This window comes from Strix uralensis, chromosome 2 (genome assembly GCF_047716275.1).
Source record: "Strix uralensis isolate ZFMK-TIS-50842 chromosome 2, bStrUra1, whole genome shotgun sequence".
In the NCBI taxonomy this organism is placed as follows: domain Eukaryota; kingdom Metazoa; phylum Chordata; class Aves; order Strigiformes; family Strigidae; genus Strix; species Strix uralensis.
The window spans coordinates 30,833,446-30,853,889 of record NC_133973.1 but is presented as its reverse complement, the minus strand read 5'-3'; the positions used below and the strand labels follow the sequence as shown (position 1 = coordinate 30,853,889).

Sequence of the window (20,444 nt, the reverse complement as noted above, 5' to 3'; positions counted from 1 at the left end):
TTTGCGCAGCTTTTGGAGGGGGCTTGGTACCCTGACATCCTCTGCACCAGGCAGGCACTAGAATCAGGTTTTTCAGTTCTCAGCACCCGCTACTCTCACCTGTTCAGAAACACACCATCAGGCATTCCAGTGGGAAGTAAGTTTATTGTACGAAAATCTGGGCCATAAAGGCCACACGTGTGTGACTGGAGCTTTTGAAAATCAGACCTCGAATGTACAGGTGGCTTAACTGATCTCAGCGCAAATCCTGGTGACCTTTTTTCCTGTTCAATAAATTAAAGGTTAAATTTACATAATTTATTGGACAGTTATTTAGATTGTCACTTCTTTCCACTCACATTTGTACAGACTTAAGTTCAGTTAAAAAAAAAATTTAAATTCTATAAAAGATGTATAAGGATGACAAATGCACTAGAGCTCTTTCCTGTTTGATCTTCCCATGCTAAACCCTGCTGTGTCCTGCAGAGGCAGCGAGAGGAGGGTATAGGCAGAGGGGAATCCTCTTCACATGGAACCTGATTAAACCGTGGAACTCATTGCCGCACTGTATTATGAACGTTAAATCTTATGCAAGTTGGGGGGTGGGAGGGGAGCAGGAAATTAGAGTCATGGAGGGAAAATCCAGAAAGGTCAGTTAAACATTGCAAAAGAGTATTTACTGCTCTTGCCTGGGGGTGTTTGGTAAACCCATCATGAAACAGGAGGCTGGAAGGGATAGCCTTTGCTTAGTCTGACACTCTTAAATTTCTTCCTGCTTTGAAATCAAATTTTCTTTTCATTTTCTAAATGAAATTAAAATGTACTGTACTCGCCTGCAGCTTCAGGAAAGATTAAATTAATTTGGTGCTTGAAAGATTGAAAGGCAAAGATATTTAGAAATACTTCTGAGCATTACAATAATATTTTCACTCAGTCCAAGCTTTGGGTGATTTGGTTTTGGAATTTGCTTACACTGACTATAGCAGTTACAGCAGGCAGCACTGCACCCCGGAACAAACCACATTATTATTGAAGATGGGTTGTTATTATTAATTAAGGGTTTAAAAAGAGCACTTTTATGCTTTTATAACAGTGTCAGAGACTTTAAGTTGTCCAAAGTTGTGAGAGTAACCACTGAAAATACTAAGAGTTGCATTCTATTTCTGTAATTTTTGTGACCTGTCAGGAAGCTTATTTGTTCCTGTTTGTTACAGTACTTAAGTAACAAAGTTTACAATTTTACAAAGTGTAAACGTGTGACTAAATATTTATGAAAAAATGTAAAAAATGATGGGAGGAGTGATAATTTGCACTGCCTATGACTTCTCAATTCAATTTTTTTCTGGTTGCTTTTAGATTTTTTTTTGTTTGTTTGTTTTGAGACAAGCAAGGTCTTTCCTTTGATCCAGTGAGTAACTTAGAAAATTCATTGTGCAACTTATACCAACAGAATTGAAAACCACCCATGCCTATTGTAAGGAATGCGTAGAGAGATCTCAAACGCAGCCAAAGGCTTTCTGTTCATTTTTGGGTTTTTGTTTGTTTTGCTTTTGGGATTATACATCTAAGGTAAAACTGGAGGAAAAGTTTGGATTTTGGTTTAAGTTTTTCTTGAAATTTGAAGATGATGTTTCATTGGGACTAACATGTTGTAACTTTTTTAATAATTTAACATAGATTTGTTTATTTTTCAACTTATTTGGGGGAAAGTAGTCATAAATAAATATTGGTTGTTATTACTCAGCCTGATATTCAGACTAAAGTTTGCTTCTGTTGAAGACATTGAGAAATGTTTGGGGTGTGGGAGAGTCCTGGGATTTTCCCTACCTGTATTAGTCTATTTACTAAAACGTGTTACCTCTGTAAGTGAAGTTAGCTAAAGTACATGTAGTCAAACAATTAAAAAAAAAAAAAAAAAGTCTTGTGCAAATATGTGTACAGTCTTCGATTGTCAGAATTTTTAAACTAACTGCAATTGTTGAACTAAATGTGACCAGGGAAATGAAAGTAATTATATAATAAAATGTTTAGGGACAATATAGTTGAAATGAAATAGTTGATCATCATTGGAGAGCTTTTTAAATTGATGTTAAGTCTCAGGCACAGAAATGTTACTCTAGTTAACCTAGAAGTTGATGAATGTTACTGTGTAGCAAAGGAGCTGTTGCTCACTCTGCTTGAATTACCCCAAATGCAAATCTTTCTGCTACCAGTGTGATAGGTATTGCCAACAGGAATGGCTGGCAATTAGTGCATGCTTGCTGATTATTTCCTGCATCCATGAGGGCTTTTCTTAATCAAAGTTGTTACAAATAAAGTAAATACCTATGAGGCCAAACTGTCACTAAGGGAAGGATTTGATGTATTTCATTAGGGTATATGCGGGGTCCATAGGTGCTTTAAAACATTTGCATTGGCACTCGTGTTAGTTTACCTTTCAAAAATAAACTAATACACAAAGCATGTAACTTTGCAAAGGGTTTTCTGCTGGTTTATGCATTTTAGTCATTACCAAGCTTTTTTTTCCTTGGAATTTTTCCTTTGGGAGCAGTTTCTAACCGGTTTGAATAACATGGCTTTGTTCAAATTGAAGATTTCTCCTGGATAAGAAAATGGGGTGGAAGGGAAATCCTTGTATATTTACATATACTTGCTGTGTGTCTCATACATCTGCCTAAACCACATTTTTATATCGTTCTCTGAGGTTAAATGAATTACTTCATTCTGATGGAAATTAGAACAGATGTTTCTTGCTTGGTCCAATTAAATTTTACCTAGAAATTCTGCTTTTCTTCCCCCCCCCTTCCCTCTCCCTGCCCTGAAAATTTCACCTCAGTCCCTACCACAGCTGCTAGCACTCCTGATGCTGTTGACAAATACTTGGAGACACCCGGGGATGAGAATGAACATGCCCATTTCCAGAAAGCCAAGGAGAGACTTGAAGCTAAGCATCGTGAAAGGATGTCTCAGGTAAGGGGAGATTTCTTTATTTCTAAATACGGGAGGGAGTTTTGTCTGTCAAATCATGTGCTTGGAGTCCTTCATTTTCTTATTTCCCAAGGCTTCAGCCAGCTGTCTTACCTATTGGAAGTTTTGTAAATACACCATTTACTGCCTTTTTGACTCCATCTAAGAATTCAGCTGGCTGGGACATACATTTGTGGTTGGGTCACAGCTGTGATCAGTTACTTGTGCTGGTAGAAAGGAAAAAAGTCTGTTAAAAATTTCTCTCATCTTTGCGGAAGAATATTTGGTTTGTGAGATTATTCTTATTTCTAAGTAAAGAACTTGACCACTGTATTAGTCATCCTTCCTTTGTAGCAGCTGAGGGAGATTGCCTGTGATTAGCTTCGTTTTCTGTGTGCAGGCATACGTGACCGTGCCCTGGGGTAACATAAGCTTGCATATGTTCATCTAATGGTCTTGAGCCTCAAGGTAACATGAAATGCATCTAAAACCGAAGAAAAGAGGAAAAATTAGTGCTTTTGAACTGAAGCAAAATCCAACTGAATCAATCCTTTTTTTGCTTTAACCAAAAAGATTTGTGTAGCCTGAAACTATACGCTGCTGTTAATCCTATTGAACACTAAGAGATGAGCTATCCACTCTCTGAGAAATAGAGTTTATAATAGCAGTGCCAATAAAAAATTGTCACAGTTCTGCTCTAATAACAACAAAGAAAAAATATAAGAAGTTTAAAGGAAAGCCCGTGGTGCATATTTTTTAGAATGGAACCACAAAAATGAATGTAGTATAACTCAGATGCACTGCATATATCTGTGTAGCTATTTTACTATAATTTTTCATTGTAACTTTATTCCCCTGTTGTATTTTCAGTGTTTCTGTGTATTACTGATACATTAACCTTCAGGTCTGTGCTAAAATGTTTGAGTAGACCTGAAAATAAGCTCTAGGAATAAGTCCCCATCTGCTGTTACTGTAGTCACACCTGGCACTTCTCTAACAAATAGAGTAGGGCATCTTACCTGAAGCAGTCACCCGATTGGTGCAAGCCACATGCCATGACTTAATATGACACTTAATAGATAGGAAGATACATGCTCCTCCTCTGCCTCCGCTTCAGAAGCATTGTAGCACAAACAATCTATCTCCTTCTTAAATAGATAAAATAGTCCCAATTTAATGTGCTTTTTTTAAAGTGTTTTAATTCCCTTTCCTCTGGAAGATTAAATGACTTCATTAAAACGACCGGTGGCCGAGGCGCTGCTGAGTGCGGGTGCTGCAGCACCTGGCTTGGAGCAGGCCTGAAGTCATGGGGTGAGTCAGGAGGGAGATGGGCAATGGCTCTCGAGGCACCTGTGTGATGGGCTCCTGCATTCTAGTCCTCTTCGTAACAGACTTCTGTGTGACTACCATTTGGGAAGGACAGGCTGGGAGTTGGGAGGATAAAAAATGTTGTGCATGCAGCCTGCCCGACAGAGAAGAGAGATCCTGCACGAGGAGGTTTGGCGGGTTAAGGCAGTCGTTACCCTCTTATTACCTCCCCTTGAAATAACCTTTTTTTAAAAACACTATAGGAGTGGGTGTCTGGAAGACAAAGGACAGTCAGTGCGAAAGGCAGGTTTCCCTGGAACAATCCTCAGATTCTCACCGTGGTTTCAGATTTGACTCCAAAATCCCAATATGTGAAGGTTAAGCTGAGTAATTAAGGGCAGTATTTGGGTGAACTGTGTATTTTCTATTTTCTACAAAGCTGATGATTTGTGGAAAAGAGCTAACCGAATGTACAGACACCCAGAAAAGGTCATACAGAGAGACCGTACAATGTCAGTGCTCGACGCCAACAAAATGAACTGGGAAAAGCACTGAACTGTAGCATCAGAAAACCTGCGGGTAAATGCATCGCACATTTTACCATGCGTGTTTGGGGCAGCTTCATAAATGAAGGCTGTGGTGCAAGGGTTTGACTGACGATCATGCTGGCGCTGCCGCCTGCTCTGCCCTCATTAGCACACTCCCAGCCATCCTTTCTGTCAGCGCTAATGAGCGTACAGCTGCGGGGTGACGCAGGTCAGCTCCCTCATCTCACTGCAAGGTCACTCTTCCAAAGAAAAGTAAAATCACCAACTCTGGTCAGTTCAGCAAGCTAAATCAGACCTAGGAAACAGCAGCACAATAGGTACATCAGGAAAGACAGATCTTTGATCTTTAATTTGCTTAAGCTGCTTATGAAATCATAGCTTGAAGTACATATATCTTGAAGTGCACAGAACCCCTGTAGAGCTTTGAAGCAGAGACCTAAGTTTTTAAAAATTAGTTTTCCCTTCTATGAGTAATGTTTTGTACATACAGTATTGAACTAGCCTCTCGCAGTTAACATTTCAAATGTTTAACAAATATAAAATCTTGTGGAGAAGTAGAAAAGCCAGTTAGTTTACCATTCTGTGTTTCCTCATGTGAACTGTGATATGTCTGTGTCCCATAACATTGGTCTCTTTTTCTGGGAATATATTTAAAAATTGCATTTTACATTTTCTTTAAAATCAGGTATGTTCTTAAATATACTTAACTAAAAATTAATTTTGAACTGTTACTTGTTACGTTAAAAACAATGCTGAATAATTCAACTTTGTAAGCTTTTGCTGTCAATGTTTTTCTCTTTTTAAAAAAAAAAAAAAATAGCAAGTGAGAGTCGCTATCTAAGTCCTCCAGCTGCACCGAACATTTTTTTTAAACTCGAAGTCCAGTTCTTTCAAAGCTGAGAAATGGGGGCTTATAAAGCAGCAGAAGTGCCCTTTTTTTTGTATTTAAGAAGAGAGGAAATGATCAGTGGTTTTAGGAAAATGATCAAGTCATTCTTTAATATTGATAAATGTCATAAGCTGATATAAATAGGTTTGTTCACAAAATACAGATATTTAATAAAGCAACTAGTTTTAAAACAGTATTTGATTTGATGCACACTTTACTTTGCAACAGCCAATTAACTAGTAAAAAAAATCAGCTGCATTCTAGTTCACCTATAAAATGTAATCATCTAAGGAGTAGGGAAGTTTATCATTAAAAAAATTAAATTGAAATTAAATATTTTAATCAAAACATGTCATCAGGGCAAATGCACATATGCTATATATCTTCTTTCTGAGATTTCCCTTTGTTTACCATAAAATTCTGACAACTCGTGTTTCTCTTTCACTTGCATAAAGATATTCACACAGGCAGAGACCCAGCGTTTGTTGGTGGTTGTGTTGGTTCATAGTTCACAATTCCTAAAAGATTCTCTTACTAGGGGGGGTCTCTGCTCTTTTTGTACAATGACCTGATGTACCTCTGGTTCTGACTGCTTTAATCCCTTCTGCTCTTAAGTGTCCATCCCCTTAGACTACAGACCATGAAATTTTTTCTGCCTTTACATCTTGCACCACACCTGGAGCAACAAGGCTTATAAACTTTCCTAGGTAGTACTGTAAAGAGAATTATATTAACACACAAGTTTAAGCTTTTCCCAAGAATTAGTAATGCAACTCCACATAAGAGCAAAGCTACATTCCCATGCAAACAGGATAGCCATTCAGCCATGCATGTGTAACCTTTAAATGTTCTCTGATGTATAACAGGGAGAGGTTATGCTGACTGATTGCAGGATACCGTGGTTCTTGTTTCATGTTTTGGTACAATTCCCCTTTTCCTCCTTCTCTTTTCAGTTTGTTAATTCCTGTACAGGTCCCTCACTTAGATAGTTAGTGCTAAATAGACTGGTGGAACCAGATACTGAACCTTACTCCAGGGAGCAGTATATTTATACATTTCTCTCCTCAAACATCTTGTGACATCCTCGTGTCTTAGATTTACTCTTCCTCTGGCTGTTTACAATATTTTTGGAATCATAGCGTGTACAATACTTATGACAGGAACTTAATGATACCTTGTGTCCTAGAATAGTCTTACTTCTTGGAAGTTCATTTCCAAAGCAAGCATCTGGAAATACTGCTGTCCTCAACCAGCCTGAACAGGGCTGGCGTTATGTTCAAGATTTTTTTTGGATCATTGCATGCCACTAGTTCCAACGTCCTAGAGAGGTCTTCAGCTGATTTTTAGTGCCAGTGACACCATAGAATCATAGAATTGTTTGGGTTGGAAGGGACCCTAAAGATCACCTAGTTCCAACCCCCCTGCCATGGACAGGGACACCTTCCACTAGATCAGGTTGCTCAAAGCCCCGTCCCACCTGGCCTTGAACACTGCCAGGGATGGGGCAGCCACAGCTTCTCTGGGCAACCTGTTCCAGTGTCTCACCATCCTCACAGTAAAGAATTTCTTCCTCAGATCTACTCTAAATCTCTGTCAGTTTAAAACCATTACCCCTCGTCCTATCACTACTACCTGATAGAGTCCCTCCCCTCCTTTCCTATAGGCCCCCTTTAAGTCCTGGAAGGCTGCTATAAGGTCTTCCCAGCACCTTCTCTTCTCCAGGCTGAACAACCCCAACTCTCTCAGCCTGTGCTCACAGGGGAGGTGCTCCAGTCCCCGATCATCTTCATGGTCTCCTCTGGACCTGCTTGAGCAGGTCCATGTCCTTCTTATTTTGGGTGCCCCAGAGCTGGACACAGTACTCCAGGTGGGGTCTCACGAGAGCAGAGTAGAGGGGGAGAATCCCCTGCCGTGACCTGCTGGCCACACTTCTCTTGGTGCATCCCAGGATATGGTTGGCTTTCTGGGCTGTGAGTGCACATTGCTGGCTCATAGTCAGTTTTCCACCCACTAATACCCCCAGGTCCTTCTTCACAGGGCTGCTCTCAATCCACTCATTGCCCAGCCTGTATCGATGTTTGGCATTGCCCCAACCCATGTGCAGGGCCTTGCATTTGGCCTTGTTGAACTTCATGAAGTTTGCAGGGTCCCACCTCTCAAGGCTGTCCAGGTCCCTCTGGATGGCATCCCTTCCCGCCAGCGTGTCAACCACATCACTCAGCTTGGTGTTGTCGGCAAACTTGATGAGGGTGCACTCAATCCACTGTCTGTGTCCCCCACAAAGATGTTAAATAATACTGGTGTCTTTATTCCCTGGATCCCACCATCTCTATTATTGTGTGTGGGAAGGCTATTTCCTTTCTTAAAACTGTCTGTCAGGTTAGTAGCAGTATCCACCTCAGTTACAGTTAGGGCTCTTTGGAGAGGTTTAATGATGTTACTACCAGAAAAAGGGTCAAGTGTGGAATGAAAGCCCTTGACAAAGGTAGGCATCTTATTGGCGTGACTTTGACCTTCTGACTAAACAAACCTTCAAGCGCCTCTGCTGGTCTGATTGCTGTATCCTAAACGTCTGTCAAATTCTTCTCTTGCAGATATGCTACTGTGCCCCACACTAAAAAATTAGAGTAAATTCTGCTGTTTTCAATATAATGAGATTCTTGTATTTAGCATCTCAATAATGAATGACAATCTCCATATTTCCTTTTTCCTTCTTGCTGTCCCCTACAGCCCAATTTCAAAAGGAGTCTGCCAGGCACTAAGTCCAGGGTTCTGAAGGAATTTGACTTTGAAATGGCTTGCTTTTTAAATCTCAACCAGAAGTTGTCATTTTTCCTGCACAAAGCCGCCAAGCCTTGAAGAGCCATAAATCTGTGTGGCTTTGATAGGTCTGTGCTGTCAATGAAGGAGAATAGGTTTATAAGTGCATAGAAGCCAAGTTCAGCCTTTTTCTGCACATGTGTATCTGGGGAATTTTTTTTCCCTTCTTGCTCTTTGGTTTCATACAGTGTGCTATGGAATATTTCTTAGTCACTCTTAATTCTCTAAAGTGATGACCTTTGGTGATTCAGTGAGAGCAGAAGTTTTCTCTGGGTGGTAGCATGGCTGTTCATAGATAGCTGTAGGGCAACTATATCTTCCGTTAGTAAGCATAGCTGCTTTCAACCATTCAAGTCTTCGCAGTTGCAAAAATCAGCACTTGAAGCACAGCTTCTGCAGTCTTTACGTTGAATATTGTTTCTGCAAACAGCCATGTCATTCTGTTTTTTTTTCTATTAGCCATTCACTCTGGTTGCACCAGAGCTGAACTCTGAAGCCTGTAATTTACATCCCTCCCAACTAGTGGTGTATGCTGTCAGTTTATCATCATGCCTTCCGTGCCTTAAAAGGTTTAAAGAAATAAAATGGGCAGAGAGACCTGGTCTAGCCAAAGGTCTCCTTATCACATTACCCACAATACTTGTTTTCATCATATGGATTAGCAGAGCATTAGTTTGAGGGATAAAGATGGCAAGGGAACTGTTCTGAAAACCCATCAACTGCCTATTCAGAGTAAAAACAGTATTAGGCAGATGTCAGAGATGTGATTTAAAGACATAAAAGGAGAGGAGGGAGAAGAAAATCATAAAGTTGCTAACCTAGGCCAGTGCTCAAATTTGAACACATCATTGTAGTTCATGACTTGAATTAATGCTGTAATTTCTGGGTCTTCTGTAACGTTCACATCCCGGCACCACTGACGTGTCAGGTCTGTAGAAGGATGCTGTCTGTATACACGAATTAAGTTTTTTCAACCACCACAGTCACATGGCCTAAGCATACAATTAAGAGATGAATACCTAATGTGCACTTAATACACAGCAGCTCTCTGAGCATTAGTAAGTTTTTTTCAGAACAAGTCACAGTGCTCTAAGTTGTGGTGTCAGTTCATGTCCTCTAGTCCTGCTTTGTCAGAGAAGCAGTAAAATCTGTGCCAAAGTACCAGGAAAGTAACTGGTGGTGGGGTGACCTGTAACTTTCGTGTGCTGCACATCATGCATGTTCTCCGTCCTTAGCTGCTCACTACAACCCCTTGCAAATGAATTTTCATGTCTCCTTGTAGATTTTGGTTTCCTACCTCTTTAGAGCTTGGCTGTGATTTGCACATCAATGTGTATTTGTCTGATGAGAAGATAACGTAAATTGAAGAGGTACTTCTAGGCTGCCAGTTTATGTAGGTTGTAGTACCATTTTCAGGACATAAATTTCAGCTTACAGTACCCAGTAAAAGAGTGGAGTGAGGTTAAGTCTGTGATTTCTGAATACTTGACTTCAGGTCTTTGTGCTTACAGTTGCTGTCTAACCATGCCCCTGCTGAAGTCCAGAAGCAATTTCCCACTTTAAAGTTTTCAGCATCACATTAGCTCCCCAAAATATATGTCTCCACTCTCTTGGGCTGTTACTGAGGCCAGAATCTCTTGCAGGTAAATAATTTCACTGGTAGTGAGTTGATCAGTTTTTACTGATTTATTGCTGTCTTGAAATACATTCCCAGATTTTGGATCAAAAGGAAGATGAAAACTTGACAGCAAAATCCCATATGTTGACTACAGGCATCTGCATGCTGGTTAATCATTAGGGTCTGCAACCCTATATAGGACTGAGAGGGGATTACATTTCAAGGACTGGGATTTGTAGAAGTCTCCTTTGAGCCCAGGTTTGGGTGGGGTTTTTTTAAAGGCACAGGCTCAAACAAGTACTCTCCAGTCTGTCCATCAAGGAGCCTGATTAGTAATGTTCAGCATGTGGGGAAACTGGGGAACTTGAGACAGCAGATGAGTGGTGGGGGCTCAACTTGCAGACACAAGACAGCAGGTCTAATTTCTCCTGTCTTTGGTACTGGTCTTGGTAAAATTTCACATCATACATGCAGACTCTTAAGCTTTTCAAAAATCTCCTTTAGAAAGGGTATGTTTGACTATTACTATTAAATGGTATGAAAGTGTGTTTTTTGGTGAGGAAGGAAGGAAAGGAAATGCACATTTTGAGTAATTGCTTCTAGGTTTCTTCTGTCTTCTTCTGACGTTGGGCTAATCCTGCAAATAAGTCACTTATGTGTGTGTACTACATCTGGTGAAAGCAGTTCTTCCTGCATAAAATCTGAGGAAATTGCCGTCTAGGTGTGAAATGAGTAAAGTCCCTAAGTACAGCCATGAGAAAGTTTCACATGTCATGGACAGCAAGTTAAGAGTAACTCATTCCCTGACTATTGACATACTGCCCAATGTTACAGGAGGAGGTGGCCTCTCACGTTGCTGAAAGAATGGTACGGAAAGTTCTCCTACATCATTTTTCTGTCAGTGTTGTACTTGAGATATAAATATATTCAGTTATTGAAGTGTTGGACACGTATTTCTGGACAGACTAGCACAAATTGCATGCAATTCTTGATCTGTCCTACTCAAAGGCCAGCGATATAGTCCAAATAAATCTAAAATTTTTGTGTTTTGAAAAAAAGTGTCAATTAGAGTGAGTTGAAATGAACTCATTTTGACCAAGGATGTGCAATAGATGGAAGCAGTTTCCTTTCTGTCTGAGATGAAAAGGGGTTGGTGTGTTCACCCATAGCCCTCACTTGAGGGCTGGTTAATGGCTGTGTTGCTTCACAGAGGACTTGTGAGAGCTTGGCACGATGTTCAGACACAGAAGTACTGTCTTTGTTTTATTTAATAACAGGATCCTACCTTCGTTAAATGTTGTAACTGCTTTTTTTATAGAGATAAAAGGAGGAGAGGAATATAAAAATATGACTGTGGGAGCTGCAGTGCTTGGCTGTTGCTAAGCCCTGAGACAAGAGGAAAATACAAAAGTCACGCTCCTTGTTTTGTTCATTAGGTCATGAGAGAGTGGGAAGAGGCAGAACGCCAAGCAAAGAACTTGCCAAAGGCTGACAAGAAAGCTGTTATCCAGGTAAAGGAAAACGCAACCACAACCTTACCAGCTGGGACTGCAGTTAAAATACAAGGGATGCTTGGTGTGATACAATTTTAAAACCTATTTCTATGGGGATTTAATGTTATTCTCTGCTCTTGCTGCTGCTATTTTTGTTTCCAGCTGTTTGTGGCTGCTGGGCATCTCTGTACTTTGCACTTTGCAGCCACCAGTCCCTGGAAGAGCAGTGCAGGACATCTCTCATGACTGTATGACAGGGCAGAATTTTGCTTGAATTTAGATTTGCCTTCAGTAAGAACTGGAAGCTCGGTTCCCACGGGCCCCTTTCAAAATTCAGGCCGTGATAAACAAATATCAGCTGCAGGACCTAAGCTCAAAGCAGAGATGGAAAATGTGATTTAAGGAAGGAATCACCATCAGTTTTATCTGAAAGAAACCCTCATCCAAAAACTATTGTATCCAAAATTATACTATAATTCAAAAATTCTGACAAGCCAGACACTCCTTGAATCCCACTGTGGCTATGTCAGGTATTATTCAGTATTTCTAGAATTATTTCAATGCAAAAGTATAAAAAGGTAACGTTCAGAACCAGATTGCTTTGCATGTTAGATCCCACAGCTTTGCTCTCTGTGCGTTTTACCCAGTCAATCTTTACCTTTATTGGAATAAGTTTGGGCTCAGTTTTTCTTCCTGATGGCCAGTTTATAAGAAATTTTAGTGACTCTGTTCAGGTTGGAATTCTTTTTCCCCCCATGTAGATTTGCTCATGAAGTCACGTTGATGACTCATGATGGTGGGGCGGCATATGCTTGCCAAACTCCACCCTCCTCTAGGCACAATTCCGTAATGCTGAACCACTGTCTCAGGGGGCAAATGAAGCATTCACTGGTGATTGTGCTGAACTTGTCAGGAATATTTTATTAGATCAGATTTTATTAGATTTATTAGATTAATAAAATATGGCAGGTGTTCAGGAATACAGGGCATCAGCAGTTCCCACTGAAATCAGTAAAAGGTGTGTTCGGTGCAGAGTTCCTGCAAGCCAAGCTAGGCTGACATGGGGAAGGATTTTGGTGATTTGCAGACTGAGGTGTTCACATCAGCTGGTCTCTGCTGATGTCTTTGCTGTCCCTGTTGTGATGGATGTTTTTTCAGCATTTCCAGGAGAAAGTGGAATCACTGGAACAAGAAGCAGCGAATGAAAGACAACAGCTAGTAGAGACTCATATGGCACGGGTGGAAGCCATGCTGAATGACCGTCGCCGCATTGCTCTGGAGAACTATATCACAGCCCTGCAGACTGTCCCGCCCAGGGTAAGCACAATACCACAAGCTCTGTCAGCTGTGTCAAAATTGCTGTAGTCATGCTGGAGAAAAAGGAGGTGTGCCCAGGTACAGTCCATCTATGGAGCAGTGAGTGTGTATTCCCCATGCCAGACCTACTACAGCAGTCAGCTAGTTTGAAAGTTTAAAAGCTTAAACTTCATGTGTACAATAAAGTGTAGGCACAAGCACACGCACACCCCACCCCCCCCCCACCCCCCCGTATATACCTATAGGTAGATATACACATACATAAAGATACTTAACTAATGTGAAAGTAATTTGATTGTCAGAAATTGCAGCTGTTCACAGATCCTGCAGAAGGATGATGAAGTGTTCCTCCAAGTGACGCACAGTAGGATACTTCATCACGTCAAGGTGGAACTTAAGGATGAGGGTGGTTGTGATTTTCTGTTTTGTTTGTTGAACTGTTGAAATGTTTGGTGAAGGATCTTGTGTGGATTGTTGGATGGCGTGAAGATAACACACTAGCAATTCAGAGTTGTCTGTTGGATGTGATGGCTATTGGTGGGTGTAAACACTAAGTTCAGAATGTGGACTGAATGGAATTTTTAATGACTCCAAATCTGTGATGTTTGTATTCAATACCAAAATAACTGGTCTGTGACCTCCAGAAGAAGAGAATCTGCATGAACACTGCAGGAAAGCAGTCAGGTTTTTTTATATACCTCTTGCCTCTTGAACACTTCCTAGATGGAAAAAAACATTATGTTACTAAAAGACCTTTAGATCAGCAGTGTAAGATGTAGCCATTAAATCCTGAATTTGGTCTCACAGGGAATTACATCAATACAGCTAACCTGATAAAATTGCATGTTTTAAGTGAATTTCCTTCTGCAGAGAAACCTGCATATTCAGTGAGCATGGAAAAGCGATCATCGTCGCCTTTATCACCATCAAACTTTTTTCTCCACCTCATGGTGCAAAGCTATCTTGTTTTTGCTGGATGCGAAGTAAAAGAAAAATCTTCTAGTTAGGTAAAAGTGTCATGGGGACACTTCAGAGTAGTTGTAATAAGAAATGAGCTGCTTTTTGCAACACAGTAATTTGTGGAAAATGAAGCTAATCTGTATTAAATTGGCAGATGATGTTTGGTCTGAGTGTGAGATGCATATTGTAACCTCTGACTGTTGTGAGGGTAGTGAAGGGCTTGGACTTGAGTGTCCCATTAGCAGACAGATTAGCAAATTACAGGCTGGGATGCAGCTACGTTTAGGAAACTGGAGTATGCAGCTCAGAACTGAGGGTGAGGTGAGTGCATAGACTTGGCTGCAGGTCGTGTTTGCTCTCTTGCAGTGTGGTTTTGGGTAGTTCACCCAAGATTTGATTTCACATTTGGCTTTAGCCAGTCAGCTGTTGCTGTAAAGTTGAACCTTGTGCAAATGTAATCCTGTCTGAAAAGTATCCCAGAAAAATTATTTGATTTCAAGTTGTGTATGGATGAGACTGACAGCTTGGTCCTGCAGGTGTCTGAGGTTGTGGAAGGTGAAGATGGGAACCCACACATAACAGCAGAATGGTCTCTATTGCTGCCAGAATGTGCAACTTCATTCCTAGCACAACTTTCATGTTTGTGGAATACAGATGACATCTCCACTGGAAAAAAAAAGTGAACTTCAGCTGCATAACACTAAGGGAAGAAAATGTTAACACTGACTTTGGGACCAGGAAAACCTGCATTTTATGCTTGGGATGCTTGTAGTCAGCTCCCAGGACATTTAAATTAATAATACATTTACTGTGTCAGTGGGAAAGCATCAGGCCTGAAAGGCTGTGTCAAAGAATGCTGTTTGATAGATGACTCCAGTAGAAGTAAGTTTTGACGGTACTGTTAAAAGACTGAGGTTCATCCTGTATTTTGTCCCTACAAAAGCTCATCATTCTGAAAGGATCAGGCAGCAAGCATGGAGGTAACATCAGCTGAAGGTGCTACCAAATGGGGATTCATGTCAAAACTAATGGGAGTGAACAGTTTAAAGAATGTCTTTAAACAGTTCCTTTGCCAGTCTTGTTGATGGTACTTTCCTTGTCTCAGCATTTTCTGGCTGTGTGCTCTGTAGTTACTGACAGTTCAGGCATGTGCCTCTGAACTGCTGGTGAGATGTGTGCCAAAACACATGAAAAAACTGACCTTGAATTCAGTGGGAGGATTTGTCTGGTTTTGTTGTGGGGCACAGGGTGAGACCTGAGGAGTGATTGATAATAGCTGAATGGCCTAATGAGTGAATCCAGTGTGATAACTGCTTTGCAGGGTATGGAGCCAGAAATCTGAATATACTGTGAACCCAAACTTTGGCTGCCTACCCAAAGAGAAAAAGGGATTAATGGAAAATTCAACTCTGATACCCTAGCTATATTTCTCTCTGGCAGTTCCCTAGTAAACCAAAAGTTCAGTTCATGCAATTGTGTTGTCTTTGGGAGAGTAAGTCATAACCTTACTGGTGACTTGTTAAGTAATCTTACAAAAGAGAAGTTTTTCCGGATTTCTCCAAAAATATTTATAAGAACCCCCTTCCACAGCCTGCTTCAAATTACATGATTTGCTATTAGTATGTTTACTACAAAATTAGATTCTGAATATTTAAAGTGATGGAGTTTCTTTCTCTGAAGTTGTAAGGACAGAATTTTGGTTTAAATTGAAAAATAAATTAGGCTGTTTTATTGAAGTGCATGTCTTCTGCACACAGCTCGGAGGGCTACCGTAAGTCTGCTGTGTGTGTATATGTATGTATATAGATGTGTGTGTGCAAAAAGTATTTTCTATGTGCTGTTTAATCACTTGTACTTGAATCTGAACATTTCCCAAGATTTTTTGGACTTCTGGCAGACCACTTGAAACAGCAGGATTTCATTTCACTCTTGGATGTCTAGAAATCCATGACCAGTCTTTTCCTGCAGATCAGTTGTCTGTAGCAGTACGGTGAGTCTGGCACTCCTGGTGTCATCAGACTGATCATGGATGTGATGCATGGTTCTCCATGAGTGATGAAATCCTGATCCACTGGGAACTTCTGTTTTCTGTACACGTACAGGTTACGTGGTGCTTGTGTTCCAAGGGTGGTAGACCCTTCAGGGGAGATGAAGAGCTCAGAAGGCTCAGAAAGTCTCTGAGCTTTGGACAGGGGGAAGCTGGAAGGCTGTGTGAGGAAAAGTATCATCATTTACTTGCTCCTTGGGAGGAGGCTTTCCTTGTAGGATAGCAAGATATGGGAGTGGGGGAACCTTTGGCCTGGGCCAGTAGGGTAGTCATTATGTTCTTGAACATGCCTAGAAAATAGGCTGTTTTCAGTGCTGTTCTACCTAGAACTACAAAAGTCTGGGAATCTGTTATGAATAGTTTATGATCCAGACTAAAATCTTTAACTGCAGGGTTTTTTTCAGGTGTTCTGCAGACGATTGCCCAATGCCAGTGTCAGAGGTGTGCTTCAGAGTACCACTCTGGGCAGCAAGGGAGTCAAGGAGCGTACAGAGATGAAATTGCATAGCTTCAAGGTCTACTAGAAAAGAAATTTGAGCAAAACCAAATATTTGTACTGTTGTTCTGTTCTCGGAAGCACTGTCATGCAGGCTGCTCAGAGACTTAAAATTTGATCCTCATCCCTGACTCCTGATGCAGCTTAGCTGTGCTGCTGTACTTTGCCTTTGAAAATGGGGTGCAGCTGTTCAGTATCCAGTGTCAAAATACTGTATTGTTTCATCCTGCTTGATGGCCTTACTACAGAAAAGAAGGATTAGTGGCAGCTGGAACCAATATGCCTTTAGTTTTAAAAACAGTTGGAAATTTTCCCCTTCATTTTGCAAGTTAAATAGAGGAATTCAAATCCGTCATTCTCTGTGAGCAGATTGATTCTGTAATTTGCTTATATTCCCTCTTTCACGTGCATGTCAAATTTTGCTGGATTTATGTCTCGCTGTTTAATCTTCGTTGGTAAGAGAGGCACATTCTCCGGGAAGCCGGTGGCAAGGGGCGAGAGGCAGAGAGAAGCAGCAAAGAAATCCAGCTACTAGTGGTGAAATAAAGGGTTTCAGAGCAAGGAAACATACAGGAAAACTTTGAAAGGTAATTAATTAACCTCCTTTACTTTGTGCATCGATTAAAGTGAGCATATAATCATTAAAATCAGTTTAAAATGCTTCTCTTCTAATTTGGCACTCTTTTACTGAAATGTAAATTATTGCTGAGCAGAGCAGGATCATTAAGATCAACCCTAGCATGTACATTAATCCATTTGAAGTTTGTTGCCATGTGTTGTTTTTCTTGTTGCCTTCAGAATTCTCTCTGGTACCTTTTGTGCTATGGGAGCGGTGTCTGCTCATACGGAGAGAGTATGGTGCAGGCTGAAACTAGTTGAATTTGGCTCTTTGGACGTGGAAGAGGGATCTGCAGAGAGGCCCTTACTCAGTGCCTCTGCGTTCAGGAAGCTTGAAGCCTTTCCTGAGTCCAACGAGGTTGCTGTGGAAATATGCAGTTGGAGACAGGCCAAAGCATTGCTGCTGATCTAGTGATACCAATCCTGTGCAGTAGGAAAGAACAGGCCAGCTCTAATACTCCACCCTTTAGCTTTGCTCCTCCAAACTCATAAACGTACAGCTGTGGAATTTCTCACATACACTTAATTTTGTAGGATTTTGTGAAAGAGTGTAGATTTCAGCTCTGCTTTTAAACCAAGTCAGACTTCAAAAAAATTGTCTGTTTTCCAGCAGCTTCTGAGGCTTTTATGTGAATAAAACCAGACTGTCTTTGTTTTTTTCCCCAGTCTGTGGGTTTGAGCATATGGTATAGTCATACACCTAGGCTTGCCATTAGGTTTCTTTACGAGTGATCTAAAGACAGAGGAGGCAATTCCAAATGACTGTTAAGTTCTGCAAAACCCTGGCATATTGATTATGTCTAAAATGCAAAGTTTTTAAAGAATGAGCAGAAACAAAATTTGTCTTAATTTGTCAGAGTTCAAATCCTGAAAAGCAAATAATGAGATTGAATCAAATACTGGTTTAATTTTATTCTGCCCCGGGACAAGTCCTTGTGAGGGCAGGTAAAGGGAAGTTTTGAATACCCTTATAGCCATGTATTTGTGATGTGTGCAGTAACATGTTTTCTTATAAATTAGCAGCAGTGATGAGAAGGCATCTTTAACTCCACGTGAAAGGTAGCTGGATGGGGGTTTAGCTGTCTCACCCATGAGTAAAATCTTGCATTCATCCTAGCCAGCCTTTCTTGAATGTTCTTAAAATGAACTACTACTCCTGTGTCAAACATGACCCCCAAGTTAATAACATAGCAGGTGAAATATATACCTAATACAGTATGCAAGGTATTCCTAATAAGTGAATGAAAAGAAGCAATTGTTGCACATTTCAAGAGCGGTAATCAGAAAGGACTAGTGTTTCATTTTTCTCTAAAAGTAAGATTAAATAGCACAATATGGCATTGTGAAACTTTGCCCTCTGTTTTAGAGAGAGTTTAGATCAAAATGACAGGCCAGCTCAGAATTTCCTATGGAAGTTCCATGGCACAGAGGCGGGAAGTTGTATTTTAAATACACAGAAATGCTTTAATATGATTTTTATGTCGTTTCTCTGTAGTAAGTATGTTGGATTTCCATGAGAAGAGTGTAAGTTATATTTGTAGCAATCCAAACTACATTTGATGTTTCCATTTTCCAAGCTCAACAAAATTGTACTGTTTCATCACTCCTTTAAAATCTGAAATAGTAGACTAGGATCAATATAGAGTTCATGGGAGGACATCTGCATGCACATACATTCATATTTATATTTATGTGTATATATTACTTGCTAGAAACTTTTTGGGGCATTTTAGAGCTCATATATGATTCTTTTATGGGGGTGACCTTATCTCAGTGCTGATGCCACCTGAAATAAAGGTACTGGATTAGAGAGTTGGTGAGGCTGGAACTCACCACCAGGTAGCCGAAGAGCCATCAGCATTTTCTGCTTCATTTGTGCTTGTGCCTTGTGCAGCTGGAAATGTTCAAACCAGGGGGTTGCAGTACAACTCTGCCCTGGTGCACGTATGTGTGTGTATATATATTGACAGGAAGAATTGTCTTCCAAATAAGAGACAAGGAATCTTCTCTACAGTTTTCGATAGAAAATTAGTGTTTTAATGGTGCATTGTCAGCCTAGGTAGTCTACACAGACCGCATATGTAGTCTGTGAACCTGTCCACTTTGTACCAAATGTATTGAATACATGCAAGTCCCAACATACTCATGAAGACTATATAAAATAATACTTTGATAATATTCTCCAGCATAAACAGGATTTTAAACTAAAATACCCACAGACATGAGTGAGTACATCTTTTGGCCTGTCACAATAGCTTGTAAAAGGGCTATGATCAATCTGTGCTTAGTTTTAGATAAAAAACAGGTGTTTGAATCCACTGATGAGGGGGAGCTTTGGAATGAGTTTCATGGGAGCAAATAGCATGGTAGCATGTACTTGAAATAGTCAGAAGCAGCATGTAATGGTAGCGTCCACACTGCTTCACCCTGCGTTGGCCACTGCCCACTCTATCAGATGTGTTTGTGTCTTTTTTTCTGTATTTGCCTGAATGGTGCGTGTGTGCCATAAGACTGGATTTAAGCTTCTTGTCAGCCAGCCCAGGGTTTTGCAGTACTCAGTAGCCAATATTATTCCAAACTGAACAGCATTGCTAATGAAATAATATGCATTCTGAATTTGGTGCTGGATCCTGTTGCTTAGGAAGTCACCAACCATTCTTGCCACTGAATAAATGACAGTTGCTGGCAGCATTGGCCAGGGTAACTAAAAACATGGGGGTAACAGAAGTCATATCCTGGGAGTATCCTGGTCGCTTTCACAGGAAGACAGAAAAAACCCCAAGCCAACAAAACAAGTACAGACAACTGAAAACAGTGAAATTATTTCATGAGGTTTAGGTAGCCCCTGGTGGCTGATATGAGTTAGTTATTCTGTGAGGTGTTTTTTATTAAGGTGACTAGAGGCGTGAACACACTGTTTTCCCTGGCAAGACATGCAGAAGAATTTCAAGTGCTAAACCCAGAATTTTTTAATGAAGTTTGGTGGCTGGTACATTATTTATGTAGAGCAAGAGTTGCCAAGCTGGCCCTGGGATGTGTCAGCCGTTTGTTCTTCTGCCAGAGACACTGTCAGAGCTGGGGCCTCGTGAACTTAATTTAGCTGATAATAGCACCACTTTCATTTATAATTTAATCTGAAGGTTCCTGCTCAGGGTTGAAGTAATAGACAGCCGTGGATATAGCAGCTTCAGACACAGGGTCTGACTGCATCTCCTCAGCCTGTGGAGCCTTCCCTCACCTCTTTGTTGTGGCCCCTCTGCTCTACCATCATGAGAGTTCACATCACCATGTACTAGATTTGGGGACAAATCCTGCTGAAAGTGTCTCTGAAAAGTGCCTGCATGGGTGGGATGTTTAAGCAAAACTGGTTCACTCAGAAATGAC

General features: G+C 40.7%; 1 protein-coding gene across 2 annotated transcripts in view; it reads left to right on the top strand.

The window, feature by feature from the left end:
* The window catches only part of APP (amyloid beta precursor protein), a 228,210-nt gene that overhangs the window by 153,102 nt on the left and 54,664 nt on the right, over nt 1–20,444 (top strand). For both annotated transcript variants that reach the window (XM_074858131.1, XM_074858130.1), the window contains 3 exons: nt 2,816–2,949; nt 11,566–11,640; nt 12,781–12,939. In XM_074858131.1, the coding sequence (XP_074714232.1) occupies nt 2,816–2,949; nt 11,566–11,640; nt 12,781–12,939 (368 nt within the window). The remainder of the gene's footprint in view (nt 1–2,815; nt 2,950–11,565; nt 11,641–12,780; nt 12,940–20,444) is intronic.